The sequence below is a fragment of the Podarcis vaucheri genome, assembly GCF_965113315.1.
Source record: "Podarcis vaucheri genome assembly, chromosome: 2".
NCBI classification, from domain to species: Eukaryota; Metazoa; Chordata; class Lepidosauria; order Squamata; family Lacertidae; genus Podarcis; species Podarcis vaucheri.
Window position 1 is genome coordinate 117,913,422 of NC_138760.1, and position 14,058 is coordinate 117,927,479.

The window sequence follows — 14,058 nt, forward strand, 5'->3', positions numbered from 1 at the left end:
GTAGACCTGCAGAAATTAATGAACATGTCTAACTTGGGTCTATCAATGGCTTTGCTCTGAGTAAAACATAGATGACTACAACCCCCAGCTCCCGTCAGCCCCAGCGTGCATTGCCCCTAGCCAAGAATGATGTGAGTTTGTAGTCTGGGGATATTGGGCAGGGGGCATAGGTTCCCCATTTCAGCCAATAGCCTTCAGACTCCAGGAAACGCTCACCTCTGAGGCAGGCAATTCCTGCCAGCAAGAGCAGCATGGTCCCGGCATAGTGAGAGATAGCAACAACTTTCGACATCGTCAAATACCCTGGAAAGAGAGACAGGTAAAGAGGGGGAGGCAGTCAGAACAAGCGCTCGGAACCTCAAAGCGCTGCTTTGCACGGGATGCTTTTCTTACAGTGAGAACTGTGCTCAGAACGTTTGTTCTATCCCAGGGGTCAGCAACCTTTTTCAGCAGGGGGCCGGTCCACCGTCCCTCAGGCCATGTGGGGGGCTGGACTATATTTTGAAAAAAATAATAATGAACGAATTCCTATGCCCCACAAATAACCCAGAGGTGCATTTTAAATAAAAGGACACATTCTGCTCGTGTAAAAACAGGCTGATTCCTGGACCGTCCGTGGGCCGGATTGAGAAGGCGATTGGGCCGCATCCAGCCCCCGGGCCTTAGGTTGCCTACCCCTGTTCTATCCCATGGGAGGAACACGCAAGCGTGCGATTTGCCATCAGTGCACAAAGGGCAAAGGCCAGCAGCTCCCGAGCACAGCGCTTGCAGCGGGAAAGCCGTTCGGTGTGCTTACGTGAAAGAGCACTGGCGGCCAGCAGAGGGCTGCCTGCATGGGAATGGCCCCTCCACTTCCCCCGTTACCCGTCACATTGCTGCGATTCATCCGGCCTATGCATGTTGAAACCCTTGGCAGTTGCACTGCGAGCATCAATAGGACGGCAGGATCCGAAAAATGCAACCAGTGGGGCCAGCCACAAAACGTTGCTGTGCAGCTTCACTCCCTGGCAGGAATGCTTTTGTTCAGGGATCTGCCAGCTGGGTCTCCCTTTTTACAGGATGCTATATGCTGTTAGGCTCCAGCAGAGCATAACACACCCATTTTTCTTTTAAAACGGTCACTATTCTGTAGCTACTGGGCAGGCTCGGACATCAGATGCTGTTGTGTTTTTTAAAAAATATTTTCTGTCCCTCTGCAAAGCTGGAGACTCCTCTGAACATGTTGTTAACGCCGTCTTCCCTCACCCAGTTTGCCCCATTTTGGCAACTACAGTGGTACCTCAGGTTACATACGCTTCAGGTTACAGACTCCGCTAACCCAGAAATAGTGCTTCAGGTTAAGAACTTTGCTTCAGGTTGAGAACAGAAATAGTGCTCCGGCAGTGCGGCAGCAGTGGGAGGCCCATTAGCTAAAGTGGTGCTTCAGGTTAAGAACAGTTTCAGGTTAAGTACGGACCTCCGGAACGAATTAAGTACTTAACCCGAGGTACCACTGTATTCTATTGGCCCTCATTACCCAAGATTACGATTTGATGGAGGGACGCATTAAATGATCACATTATTCACGTGGGATATAGACACCTCATGCAACTAAATAGAAACAATGCAACATGTCAGACAATGAGCTGACTAAAATCAATAATCATTTAAGATGAACTCTGGGATGTGGGTGGCACTGTGGGTTAAACCACAGAGCCTAGGACTTGCCAATCAGAAGGTCGGTGGTTCGAATCCCCGCAACGGGGTGAGCTCCCATTGCTCGGTCCCTGCTCCTGCCAACCTAGCAGTTCAAAAGCACATAAAAGTGCAAGTAGATAAATAGGTACCGCTCCGGCGGGAAGGTAAACAGCGTTTCCGTGCTCTGCTCTGTTTCGCCAGAAGCGCCTTAGTCATGCTGGCCACATGACCCGGAAGCTGTACGCCGGCTCCCTCGGCCAGTAAAGCGAGATGAGCACCGCAACCCCAGAGTCAGCCACGACTGGACCTAATGGTCAGGGGTCCCTTTACCTAAGATGAATTCCACACCAGTCTCAGAAGCGAGGTTGTCAATAGGCCAGGGGCATTGTGACTTCGGCATCTGAAACCATGACGGCTTCAGACTTGTGCCCCCTCCGAAAAAGGGGGGAGTGAGGAGGGTAGCCTCAGATTCTTAGAGACTGACAGAAGAAGCTCTTCTGCCAATAACAAATCCGTGAGTGGGGTGTGTCTGAGAGAGATAATAAATTATGTTTTCCCATGCTGTTAGGAAGATTAAAAATGCCTTGTGCTGCTGGAGTTACTTTGAAAATAATATAACTAAAATTGTGAGAAAAGCAAGGCTCTCGCTGACGGCAACGGGCTGTCTGGGAAAATCTGCTGCTCCTGTAGCAATTGTGCTGCTTATTGAATGCGTTTAGCCACCTTTCTAAAGAAAACAGGCTCAAGGCAGCTGGCAATTGAAACACACACACGACGGGATTAGTGCCCAGGCGGGAGACAGCCGGGAGCCCCACGTAAGCTGACCTGAGCTTTGAAAAGAGGAAGCCCAATGTACGTCCAATGAGACGTGCCTGTTTTCCAAGTGTAATAAAATATTTGCCGAGTTGCTAAGAGACCAAGCGGTGATACAGGATGCGGCTCACTGCCCCAATTCAAATTTCACCCCATCAATGAACTCACTAGGAGGCCCCGGGTTCACCCCTCCCCAAAATATAATGGGGGGGGGGAGGAAGATTACCACTGGCAAACTTTGGGAAGTGCAGGAGGGGGAAACCCCACACACCAAAAAATCTGAGGAAACATTTGCCAGGCAGAAGTCAGCCTTGCAAAATCTCCTTGTCATTCTCCACACAACATGCGCACAAGGAATCCTTTGTCTGGCCCTGAATGGCAGCTGCCTCGTGATGCAGGGCAGTTCCCCGAGAAAGAACGGCAATCTCCTATAAGGAACAAACGTTTATTGGAGCAAGAGCGTATTGCGCTGGTCGTGGCCCGACTGCACTGGCTGCCAATTAGTTTCTGGGCCCAATTCAAAGCATTGGTTTATGACCTTCAAAGCCTTAAATGGCTCAGGACCGCAATACCTCAGGGATTGCCTCTCTCCATAAAGGTAAAGGACCCCTGGACGGTTAATTCCAGTCAAAGGCAACCATGGGGTTGTGGTGCTCATCTTGCTTTCAGGCCAAGGGAGCCAAAGTTTGTCCACAGACAGCTTTCTGGGTCATGTGGCCAGCATGGCTAAGCTGCTTCTGGTGCAACAGAACACCATGACAGAAACCAGAGCGCACGGAAACGCCATTTACCTTCCCAACACAGCGGTACCTATTTATCTACTTGCACTAGTGTGCTTTCCGACTGCTAGGTTGGCAGGAGCTGGGAAAGAAGCAACGGGAGCTCACCCCGTCGCGGGGATTCGAACCGCCAACCTTCTGATCAGCAAGCCCAAGAGGCTCAGTGGTTCAGACCACAGCACCACCTGCATCCCTCCCTCTCTCCATATAAACCTTTCTTTGTGTGCGACTTCTGTGGGAGGTCTGTAGGCTGGCAATATTCCGCTTTTGAAGACGCCCACATTACCAGCCCTCGCTGCCTCTGGCAGGAGGGGATTTCACAGCTTTAAGTACGGGTTGTGTGAAGAAGTCCTTTCTCTTGCCTGACTGACCCAACAACAATATGAAACACAAGGACAAGGGCAGAGTCACCCCTTGACCCCCCCCCCCCGGCAGAAGCCAGCAGGAAGGTTTACTTATTTATTAAATTTAGATAACTGCTCTTCCTCCGAAGATCTCAGGGTGCTTCACAGGATGAAAATGCAGGGTAAAAGCACGAAATAAAGAGTTTAAAAACAAAAACAAGATGTGGTGCACAGCCTCTGCTGTCAGGGGGTACTTTTGGCTCGCCAGTAACTTTAAATTCATTTTCTTAGGGCACACCAGCAGTTTTCTTGTGGCAACGATAGTGTTTTTCAGCGCAAATTTTAGGATTTTCTGCCCTGACCTTATACCATGGTCAGACCGCCAGTCCCTGTAGCTTAGGGTTGGTTGTGCCAGGTGTGGGAGCCTCCAGATGTTGCTGAATTGCCAACTCCCATCAACCCCAGAGGGCAGGGCCAGGGAATGATGGGAGTTGTAGTTCAGCAATGTCTGATGAGCGGTAGCTTCTCTGCATGTGGTATAAAGAATCCTAAGCAGCATGGATTCAAGGACTGACACGGCGTAAGGCGGCTTCTGCACCTCGTTCATCCTACCAGGCAGCGGACATCCCGTGTTTTGGATACAAATCTTTCAAAGATCTACCTGGAGAGGCCGGGGATAGAACCTGGAGCCTTCCGCAAGGAAAACAAGTGCTTTACCACTGAGCTAACAGTCCCGCACCCCCATAACCTCCCAGCGTCGGAAGCTTTCTAGCGCTACGCATGAGCCAGCAGCACCTTGCCAAAGAGTTTGCCCAGAGAGCAGCAGCCCGTTACCTTTTCTGTACAGGTAAAACACAGCAAGCGGGGAAGAGTAGTAGGAAATGGACCACAGCACGGAAGCCTGCGGGGACAGAGCAAAGGAACGGCGTAAGTCACACAGAGAGCAGGCTTTTCCTAGGCATTTTGGGGGGTTCATTGACGAAGGCCCTGGTGTTTTAAGCGACAGAGAGAAGGGAGCCAAGGGAGCCGGTTTAATGCTCAGAGAGACGAGAGAATCAACTCTGCAATGTGCAGCGCTGCATCCATGGCTACTAGCGGAAGCCAAGGGGGACCGGGTTGCGAGTAAACATGCTTTCACTGAGCTGCTCCTAATGAGGTCTTGCTTCTCTCAACAACCTCTTAGTAAAAGGTTACATTCTGGGCCAGGGAGAGGTGGAAACCCAAATTCCTCGGGACGGGCATCAGCTGTCCTACACATGATTATGTAGGATCAACGGCACTCTGGATTGCACCGTCATAAAATGGAGGATCATGTGAGGGACGTGTGCTGGGCTTCTTGAATGCTTCCCCTTGTAAACAAACAAACAGCCCTCCACACCTGTAGAAAACTAGTGCAACAGGGGGCAAAGTTTAATGCATTCGTTCCCTGCCGTGCTAGATTATTACATGCAAGAAAGAAGACTGGTTTTATTTTATTTTTAAGCCCTCCGCCAATGGTTCAGTGTAGAATGTGATCTCATCAATCTATGTGCCCGGACTTCAGTAAAATGAGGTAGGAAGGGCCTGGACCACTTTGGTTGGCTGATCATGGAATCATGGTTTTGAATATTCCTCCCCAACACAAAGAGTGCTTTTTTTCTGGGGGTATGCAGACCCCTAAACATTTTGTGAATCTTTGTACTTTTGTCCATTTACTGTATTTATTTCCCCCAATTTGAACACACTTCATGTATGTATGTATGTATGTATGTATGTATCACACACATATCTCAATAATAATAATAATAATAATAATAATAATAATAATAATAATAATAATTTATTTATATCCCGCCCATCTGGCTGGGTTTCCCCAGCCACTCTGGGTGGCTTCCAACAGAATATTAAAATACAATAACCTATTAAACATTGAAAGCTTCCCTAAACAGGGCTGCCTTCAGATGTCTCCTAAACCTTCTCGCCAGCAGAAAACAAGCACATCAGGGACTGGACTATATTCTGGGCTGTCCCTGATATACTGCATGGTTTAATACAGTGGTGCCTCGCAAGACGAAAATAATTCGTTCCGCGAGTCTTTTCGTCTTGCGATGTTTTTCGTCTTGCGAAGCACGGTCTGTCGCAACTGCGCCTCTTCAAGCGGCTTTTTAAAAAAAGTGCAACACGTTTTCGTCTTGCGAAGCAAGCCCATAGAGAAATTCGTCTAGCGAAGCAACGCAAAACCGAAAAACCCTTTCGTCTAGCGAGTTTTTCGTCTTGCGAGGCATTCGTCTTGCGGGGCACCACTGTATTTAACTTGCAGTAAGCTTCTGGGGTTTTGCTTTGCTTTAACATGGGGGGGACTATTGAACTACCCACAAGCTAAGTCAGGGGTATAGGAAGGGAGGTGCAGGGGATGGGGTCCGCCCCGGGTGTCATCCCTGAGGGGGGTGACAAAATGGCACGCCACAGGGGGTGTCACTTACCGCGGGGCCTGGCCTGCAGCACGCCTGGCTCACGTGTCTCTCCTGGGAGTGATGCGGTGGCTCAGGGCCCCGCGCTGCCTGAAACGGCAGCGTGGGGCTTGCGTCCACTAGGCAGACTCCGTGGGCAGCTCACCGTGGCACCCCTGTGTGCCAGAGGAGCTAGTTACACCTCCGAGTTAAGTGGAACCCCCTAAGCTTCCAACGCATTTTGCAGAATGAGTACACTGCCACTAGGTCTCCCGGTATGCCCCACGGAGGACCTTAAAGTCCATAAATAGCAACACCCCAGAGGTCCCAGGCCCTAAGGAAGTCAGATTAGCCTCAAACAGAGCCAGGGCCTTCTCAACACTGGCTCCGGCCTGGTGGAACACTCTGCCTCGTGAGACAAGGCCCCTACAGGATCTGATTTCTTTCCGCAGGGCCTGTAAGACAGAGTTGTTCCGTCTAGCCTTTGGCTTGGAATCAACTTGATCCCCTCCCCCTCTTTCTTTTTTCCTTTCTCCTTCTGTGATGGAACTCCTATTTGGGGACTTCCCTGGCTTTTTTCTGGCCCACGTAGGACCAGTCTGGATAGTTGGCCTTGGTGAAAAGTTTTTGATTTGAGTTTCTACTGAAATGAGGCTGCATTTTAATGTTGTATTTTAATCTTGTTTTTAAGTTGTATTTCAATCAATTGTTTTTATACCGGTGTTAGCCGCCCTGAGCCCGGTCTTGGCTGGGGAGGGCGGGGTATAAATAAAATTTAATAATAATAATAATAATGAGATAATGATAGGTCGTCTATAACAGCTGGGAGATAAAGAGCACACTGGCGGACGGAACACACAGAGTATGTACTCACCAGAGCGAGGATGCTGTCCGCATGTTTTTCAAGCGTCCGTGGCTGGTAGTAAGATTCCTGTTGGAAGGAAACAAAACACTTGCTGAATTTGGGCTGAAGTCTTTTGAAGAAGGGCTAGAGGAGGGAAGGGAGAGAAGAACGCTTTTCTTTTGAAAAGCTGGCGCATGGGTTTTTTTTGGGTGGGGGGGGGGGGTGGACCTGGTGCCAATTAACCAATTAACCCCTGCATTTGTATCTGTAGGCAACACGACCCTAGTTCCCGAACGACAGGAAACTTTTACTGATGCTGTATTATTACTCATGTAAACCACAGAAACCTTTCTGATTTCCACTAACGCAGAAATAGTACCTCGGGTTAAGAACTTTGCTTCAGGATGAGAACAGAAATCGTGCTCTGGCGGCGCGGCGGCAGCAGAAGGCCCCATTAGCTAAAGTGGTGCTTCAGGTTAAGAGCAGTTTCAGGTTAAGAACAGACCTCCGGAACGAATTAAGTACTTAACCCGAGGTACCACTGTACAGGGGATGAAGGAGGAGAGGGGAGATCATCTCCTCAGGGACAGCCTTTCCCAACCTGGTCCTGCCCTCCAGTGCTTGGGGCTAATGGGACTGGTGGGAGTTGTAGCCTAAGACGTCCAGAGGGCAGCAGGTTGTCCTACGAACACAGCAGCCATTTGGGGAGTTTAGCCGCCAGCTTCTTCACGATGACGTATCACAAGTCCGGGGAATTTCTCGCCCTCCAGGTGTGGCTGAACTACAACTCCCGTCAGCCCCAATTGCAGGGATGATGGGAGTTATAGCTCAGGCACGTGTGGAGAGCCAAAGATTCCTCAGACTGGATTTCATCTCAAGCGAGCGACACTGCACAGCTTCACGTTGCCAGCAATGGGATGGTGCAATGCTGCAGCGGCCAAGGATCAAGGCAGGTGAGTAAGCTGTTGTTGCAGCCTTAAAGAAAGTGCAAAGCGTTCTCTTCTAAATGATAAGGGATTAAGCTCATGCATGCTGCCCTTTGCTCCCTGGCGGAAAGGCGGGGCCCACATGTGATTAGTAGCTCTTCCTCTACAAAGCTTGATTTTTACGGATACAGAACGCAAGTTTCTTCATCTTCAGTACTCCCTTGCTGGGGAGAGGCTGGAGAGCTCAGAGTTTCTCCAAATTCAATAAGCACCAAGCTCACTTCTCGAGGCAGACAGGAATGACTGGGCTGCATCCAACAAAGTCGTTGCAAACGCAGAACAAATTCTGTGAGCACAGCAGAACTTCCCCTCCCTCTCCCAGCAAACCTCCCCCCCCCAAAAAAAAACCCTGCTCTAAGTTTCCAGCCAACCTTTCAGAGCAGTTTTGAGGGTGCGGCGGGGGTGAGGAGAGAAGGCAGGAAGCACAAAGTGATGTATTGCGATTCTGCATTTCTGGGAAGCTGCAAAGCATGAGAATTGCACAATACAGGAGAGGATGAAAAGTGAAACAGAAAGCAGCGACTCTACAAATAAGTACGCCCTCTTTGGTATTGTGATGACTCAATATATTTTAGTGGCTAGATTAACCGTTTGGTACACAGCGCTGAAGATGTTGGTTGTTCTCCACCTGCCACCATTTTTATTTATTACCTCTGTGTGGAGGGAGTCCCACAACTTAGGGGCTGCCACAGAGAAAGTCTTATCTTAGGCCAAAGCCACAAGTTTCTGAAGGTGCTGGAGCAACTAGCAGGGTCTCCTCTGTTGATCTTAACACCTGAGGAGTTCTGTAGGGGAGGAGGTGGCCTTTTAGATAATCTGGAATCTAAATTGTTTAGAGCTTTAAACGCCGCAGGAGCACCTTAAACTGGAAACCAGTATAGCTCTTTTAAAACGGGTTGTGCAAGATCCGAAATGGAACCTCAGCCAGTAATTTGGCTGCTACGTTTTGAATCAGCTGTAATTTCTGAGCTGTCTTTAAAGGTAGCTCCACACAGAACCAAGTGCAACAATCCAATCTGGAAGTTACCAGAGCATGGAGTACTGGGGCCAAGTAATTTCTGTCTAAAAGGGGCTGTGGCCTGCGAACCAGCCAGAGATGGAAAGACATTACTAGTCACTGCCACCTGAGCGTCCAGTAAGGTAAAGTAAAGGGACCCCTGACCATTAGGTCCAGTCGTGGCCGACTCTGGGGTTGCGGCGCTCATCTTGCTTTATTGGCCGAGGGAGCCGGCGTACAGCTTCCTGGTCATGTGGCCAGCATGACTAAGCCGCTTCTGGCGAACCGGAGCAGCGCATGGAAACGCCGTTTACCTTCCCGCCGCAGCAGTACCTATTTATCTAGTTGCACTTTGACGTGCTTTCAAACTGCTAGGTTGGCAGGAGCAGGGACCGAGCAACGGGAGCTCACCCCATCACGGGGATTCAAACCGCCGACCTTCTGATCAGCAAGCTCTAGGCTCTGTGGTTTAACCCACAGCCCCACCTGCGTCCCACTGAGCGTCCAGTGAAAAGTGCCAAATCTAGGGGTACCCCTCAGCAGCCGACCTGCTCCTTCCAGGGAAGGGCAACCCTGTCCAGAACAGGCAATCTCCCCACCTCTCTGACTTGAAAACACGGGACATGGAACACAGACATATTCACAGGATTCAGCTTCTATTTATTGGCCTGCATCCGGCCTAACACCACCTCCAAGCATTGGTCTAGTTTCTAAACTCTCTCTACCAATTCAGTCACCCAGGAACCTGCGTAGCTTCAACAAGGTGGTGGCCTTATGTGCCTTCAGATGAGGCTTTGGTTCCTGACCACTGGCCGTGCTGGCTGCAGATGATGGGAGTTGGGAGTCTAACATCTGGAAGGATGCAGGCTAGGCCCTCCTGACGCAGGGCCCCGTACAAAACTCAAGTCAAAAGCAAAATGGCCACTAAGGCACAGCTTTTGGAAGATGCGGCCTTGCAGCCATGCGTGCCAGGAAGAATATAGGCGAAAGTGAAGTCAGCCTTGGAAACAAAAATATCTGCTTATCCCACTAGACAAGGCAGTGGTGATGTACACAAGGACGCTGCAGATAACAAGAAACATTGAGCAACCTGATTCTCCCATTTCCCATGCTGCAAGCTGTGTGTGTGTTGCTAGCATGTAACCGATACAGCCTTTTCCTCCCAACAGGTTTGCCCAGACAGGCATCAGTAATGAACTAGGACAGTGATTTCCAAACAGGAATCCTGGGGTTTCATGGAAGCTAATCAAGGGACTGTAACTTTGCATGTAAAAGGTTCAGTGCTGGCATCTTCAGATAGCGCTGGGCAATGCTACTGCCTGAAACCTTGGACTGTGTTTGCTACGAAGTGTGGACTGGCTTTTGTCAACCTGCTGCCCTCCATATATTTGGGAATGCAATTCCCATCAGCACCTCCCTAGCACCACTGGCTGAGTTAGATGAGCCAATGGTTTTAACTAAGTACAGTGGTACCTTGGGTTAAGTACTTAATTCGTTCTGGAGGTCTGTTCTTAACCTGAAACCGTTCTTAACCTGAAGCACCACTTTAGCTAATGGGGCCTCCTGCTGCTGCCGCGCCACCAGAGCACGATTTCTGTTCTCATCCTGAAGCACTATTTCTGGGTTAGTGGAGTCTGTAACCTGAAGCGTATGTAACCCAAGGTACCACTATATAGGGCAGCTTTCTATATTCCTAACCTGTCTGATCTTTGGGAATCTTCCTCACTGACCTGGCTCCAGGTACCCCATCTTCTGAATCTGGGCAGATGGGGACTGTGGAGGCAGCCTGCCTACAGAACACCCTCTCTTTTAAAGATATTGGAAAGGAACCATCTTCAAAGGGTTGCAGATGCCAAGTACATTAACTCTCTTAAGATACTGGAAACGCACCAACTTTGAAAGGTTGCAGGGGCCAAGTGCATACACTTCAATTTCCCCAGGCCAGGCATTTGGCGTTGACTCCCCTTCCAGCTCGCTGACTGCTTGAAACTGCTGTTAGTTTTGCTTTTATTCTCTCTGCTTTTCCTTTCTTAAATTTTAAAATATTGCTTCCATTTGTTTCTTATAAATGAGAGGTGCATTGAGGGATTTCACACAGAAATACAAGGCTTATCTTTTTTAAAAATAGAGAAACAGATTCTCACCAGGCAGATATTCATCAGGGGCAGCCTATTCTATCCCAACAGTGCCTTGTCAAAAAAAGTTACACCTGTTGGATCTTTGCAATGCAACTGTAAGGATATTGTGGCAATGCTAATTTTGAACAGGGGAGGGGAAACAGAAGAGGAAGTATTGTACGAAAGGATGCAACATTCCAGCTATGTATTGTTCTCCATTCCTGCTTCAAGGCTAGTCACTGTTTTGGAAAACATCCTCAAGGCCGGAATAATCCATCCTCACCCCCGTGTTTTATGATGGCCTCATCCCAGAAAGGTGCCCCCAGACTCTCAGTAATGACACTGTCCACGATGGGCGTGTGCCATGTTTAAATAAGGGGCTCAGTAATTGGATTTTTTCATACCTCTTCCCCCACTCCCCCCCCCGCAATCCTAATGGTATCGCCCACTGGTATCCCGGACTCTCCGTGAGACTTGGGCTGCTCTATGATGATATCAAGGAAAGCGGGGCAATGCCCACCCCCTTAAGAGTAATGGTTTCGCCCCCCAACCCTATGCAGGTAAAGGGCGACGAGGGAGATACCAAGTCTCCGAAAGGGGGGGGAGAGAAAAGAGTTGATAGAGCTCACCCAAGACGGTTCTAGCGGGGCCTGCGACGTGTCTTCTGCCTCGGCCCTGAGGCGACGGGGTCTGATGGGGTCCCGGTCCCGGTAGACCCGGTACAGCCGTGGGCCCAGAATGCAGCTCAGCAGCTTCGCCATCTTGGGACGGACCTGAAGCCAAAACGGCACCGGCAGGGAGAGGGTGGGGAGGAGCTACATTTCCGGGTTTCGTACAGGAAGGGAACCGGGACAAAAGACTTCTGGTTCGCCCCCCCCCCCCGCTTTCTTCCCAGAACGCGATTCCGGCGCCTGCTCTTCCCTTCTGCCTTCTAGGGCCGCTAACGCAAGGGGGCGTCCGCGTCGCTCTAGCCCTTAAAGGAACCGCAGCCCTATTTTGCTGGAGAATAAATCCTATTGAGTTTAGTGGGATTCAGTTCCAGCTCTGCTGAGGATGTTTAGGCATACGGTCCAGTCCCAACCTTATTTACACAAATATTATTATTGTTGTTGTTATGATTATTATCAGTGCTTTTTTCCCGGGGGGGGGGAAACACAGGGGTACGCATACCCCTAAACATTTTGTGAATCTTTGTGCTTTTGTCCATTTACTGTATTTATTGCTCCTGATTTGAGCTATAAAATGGTGATTTTCTTGAGTCAAAATGAGAGTACCCCTGAACATTTTTTAAAGAAAAAAGGCACTGGTGATGATGATGATGATTACACTGGATACAAATCAAGGCATGGATGTAACCAGGATTTGTGGTTTTTTTTTAAAATATAATTTTTATTTTTTTATTTTTTATAAAATTTTTATTGGTTTTACAAAAGTTTTTATAACAAACAAACATAAAAGAAAAACAGACAAACAAACAAATATAATTTCAAAATGTCCTTTCATAAACTTCTTTCCTCGGACTTCCCCATACCTCCCCTTTCTGCATCCTCATGTCCAAATTTTATAGCAACTTATAAATGTTTTTTCCCATCCTAATTCATCATAGTCCTTTCTTAATCTAATCTTATATTACTGCAACCCTTTCTCTCTGTAAAATCTCGACATTCTAAACTTCATCAAGTTTATAATAGTTCTTAAGATAAATCTTAAATTTCTTCCAGTCTTCTTCCGCAGTCTCCTTTCCCTGGTCACGAATTCTGCTCGTCATTTCCGCCAATGTCATATAGTCAATCACTTTCATCTGCCATTCTTCCAAGGTGGGTAAATCTTGTGTCTTCCAATACTTTGCGATCAGTATTCTTGCTGCTGTTGTTGCATACATGAAAAAAGTTCTATCCTTTTTTGGCACCAATTGGCCGACAATGCCCAAGAGAAAGGCCTCTGGTTTCTTAAGGAAGGTATATTTAAATACCTTTTTCATTTCATTATATATCATCTCCCAGAAAGCCTTAATCTTCGGGCATGTCCACCAAAGATGATAAAAAGTACCTTCAGTTTCCTTACATTTCCAACATTTGTTATCAGGCAAATGGTAAATTTTTGCTAGCTTAACTGGGGTCATGTACCACCTATAGACCATTTTCATCACATTTTCCTTTAAAGCACTACATGCCGTAAATTTAATACCAGTGTTCCACAACCTTTCCCAGTCAGCAGACATAATATTATGACCAATGTCCTGTGCCCACTTAATCATAACTGATTTAACTGTTTCGTCTTGTGTATTCCATTTCAACAGCAAGTTATACATTCTTGACAAATTGAAAATATAATTTTTATTAACAGGCCAATCAAATCACATTATTTCCAAATCACATTAGTTCCAAAACAGCCAGATTTTTAATTTTTTTTTTTGGGGGGGGTACCCATGCTACAAGCTCCGAAACGGGGTCCAAACATCACTTATATTGCTGCTTTAATTAGACAGTTCTATCCAGTTCTGTCCAGATAGTCTCTTCGTTACTTTCCTCATCTTCTTGTTGTTATCATATATTCCTTTCTTTGCGATCTCTGATAATCTTCACAAGCGGGTTGGAAATAATTAACCAGGATCTGTGTTGTGGGGGAGGGGGGAGAACTCACTTAAGTATTTTTTATTGAAAAATCTTAAGAACTGCTAAAACATAGGAAAAAACTATCATTTTTTAAAAATCAAACATTGGTAGAATTAAAACTATTTGTATTAAAATCACACAAATAATTACAATAGAAACAGCATAGTAGCAGCCCTCTCACGAAAAGCAGTCGGTCCCCCCCCCCAAGCCTGTAGGAACAAGAAGATAGTCACCCGCCGGTGGAAGGAGGGCAAGGAGGGAGCCAGGCTAGCTTCTCCAGGGAGGGAGTTCCAGAGTCTGGGAGCTACCACTGAGAAGACCCTGTCCTGCGTCCCCACCGAGCATGTCTGTGAGGGTGGCAGGACTGAGAGAAGGGCCTCCCCCCTGAAGATCTCAAAGCCTGGGCAGATTTATATGAGGGAATGTGGTCTTTCAGATAGCTTGGGAATAAGCTCTG

The 14,058-nt window shown here is 48.1% G+C and overlaps 1 protein-coding gene across 1 annotated transcript in view; it reads right to left on the reverse strand.

The window, feature by feature from the left end:
• ABHD16A (abhydrolase domain containing 16A, phospholipase) overlaps positions 1 to 11,897 on the reverse strand; it is a 36,346-nt gene extending 24,449 nt beyond the window's left edge. Inside the window, exons 1-4 of the mRNA XM_082210008.1 lie at positions 11,616 to 11,897; positions 6,917 to 6,973; positions 4,448 to 4,514; positions 217 to 303 (exon numbers count right to left, since the gene is read on the reverse strand). Of these exons, the coding sequence (XP_082066134.1) occupies positions 217 to 303; positions 4,448 to 4,514; positions 6,917 to 6,973; positions 11,616 to 11,747 (343 nt within the window). The 5' untranslated portion in view covers positions 11,748 to 11,897. The remainder of the gene's footprint in view (positions 1 to 216; positions 304 to 4,447; positions 4,515 to 6,916; positions 6,974 to 11,615) is intronic.
• Positions 11,898 to 14,058: the final 2,161 nt, after the last annotated feature.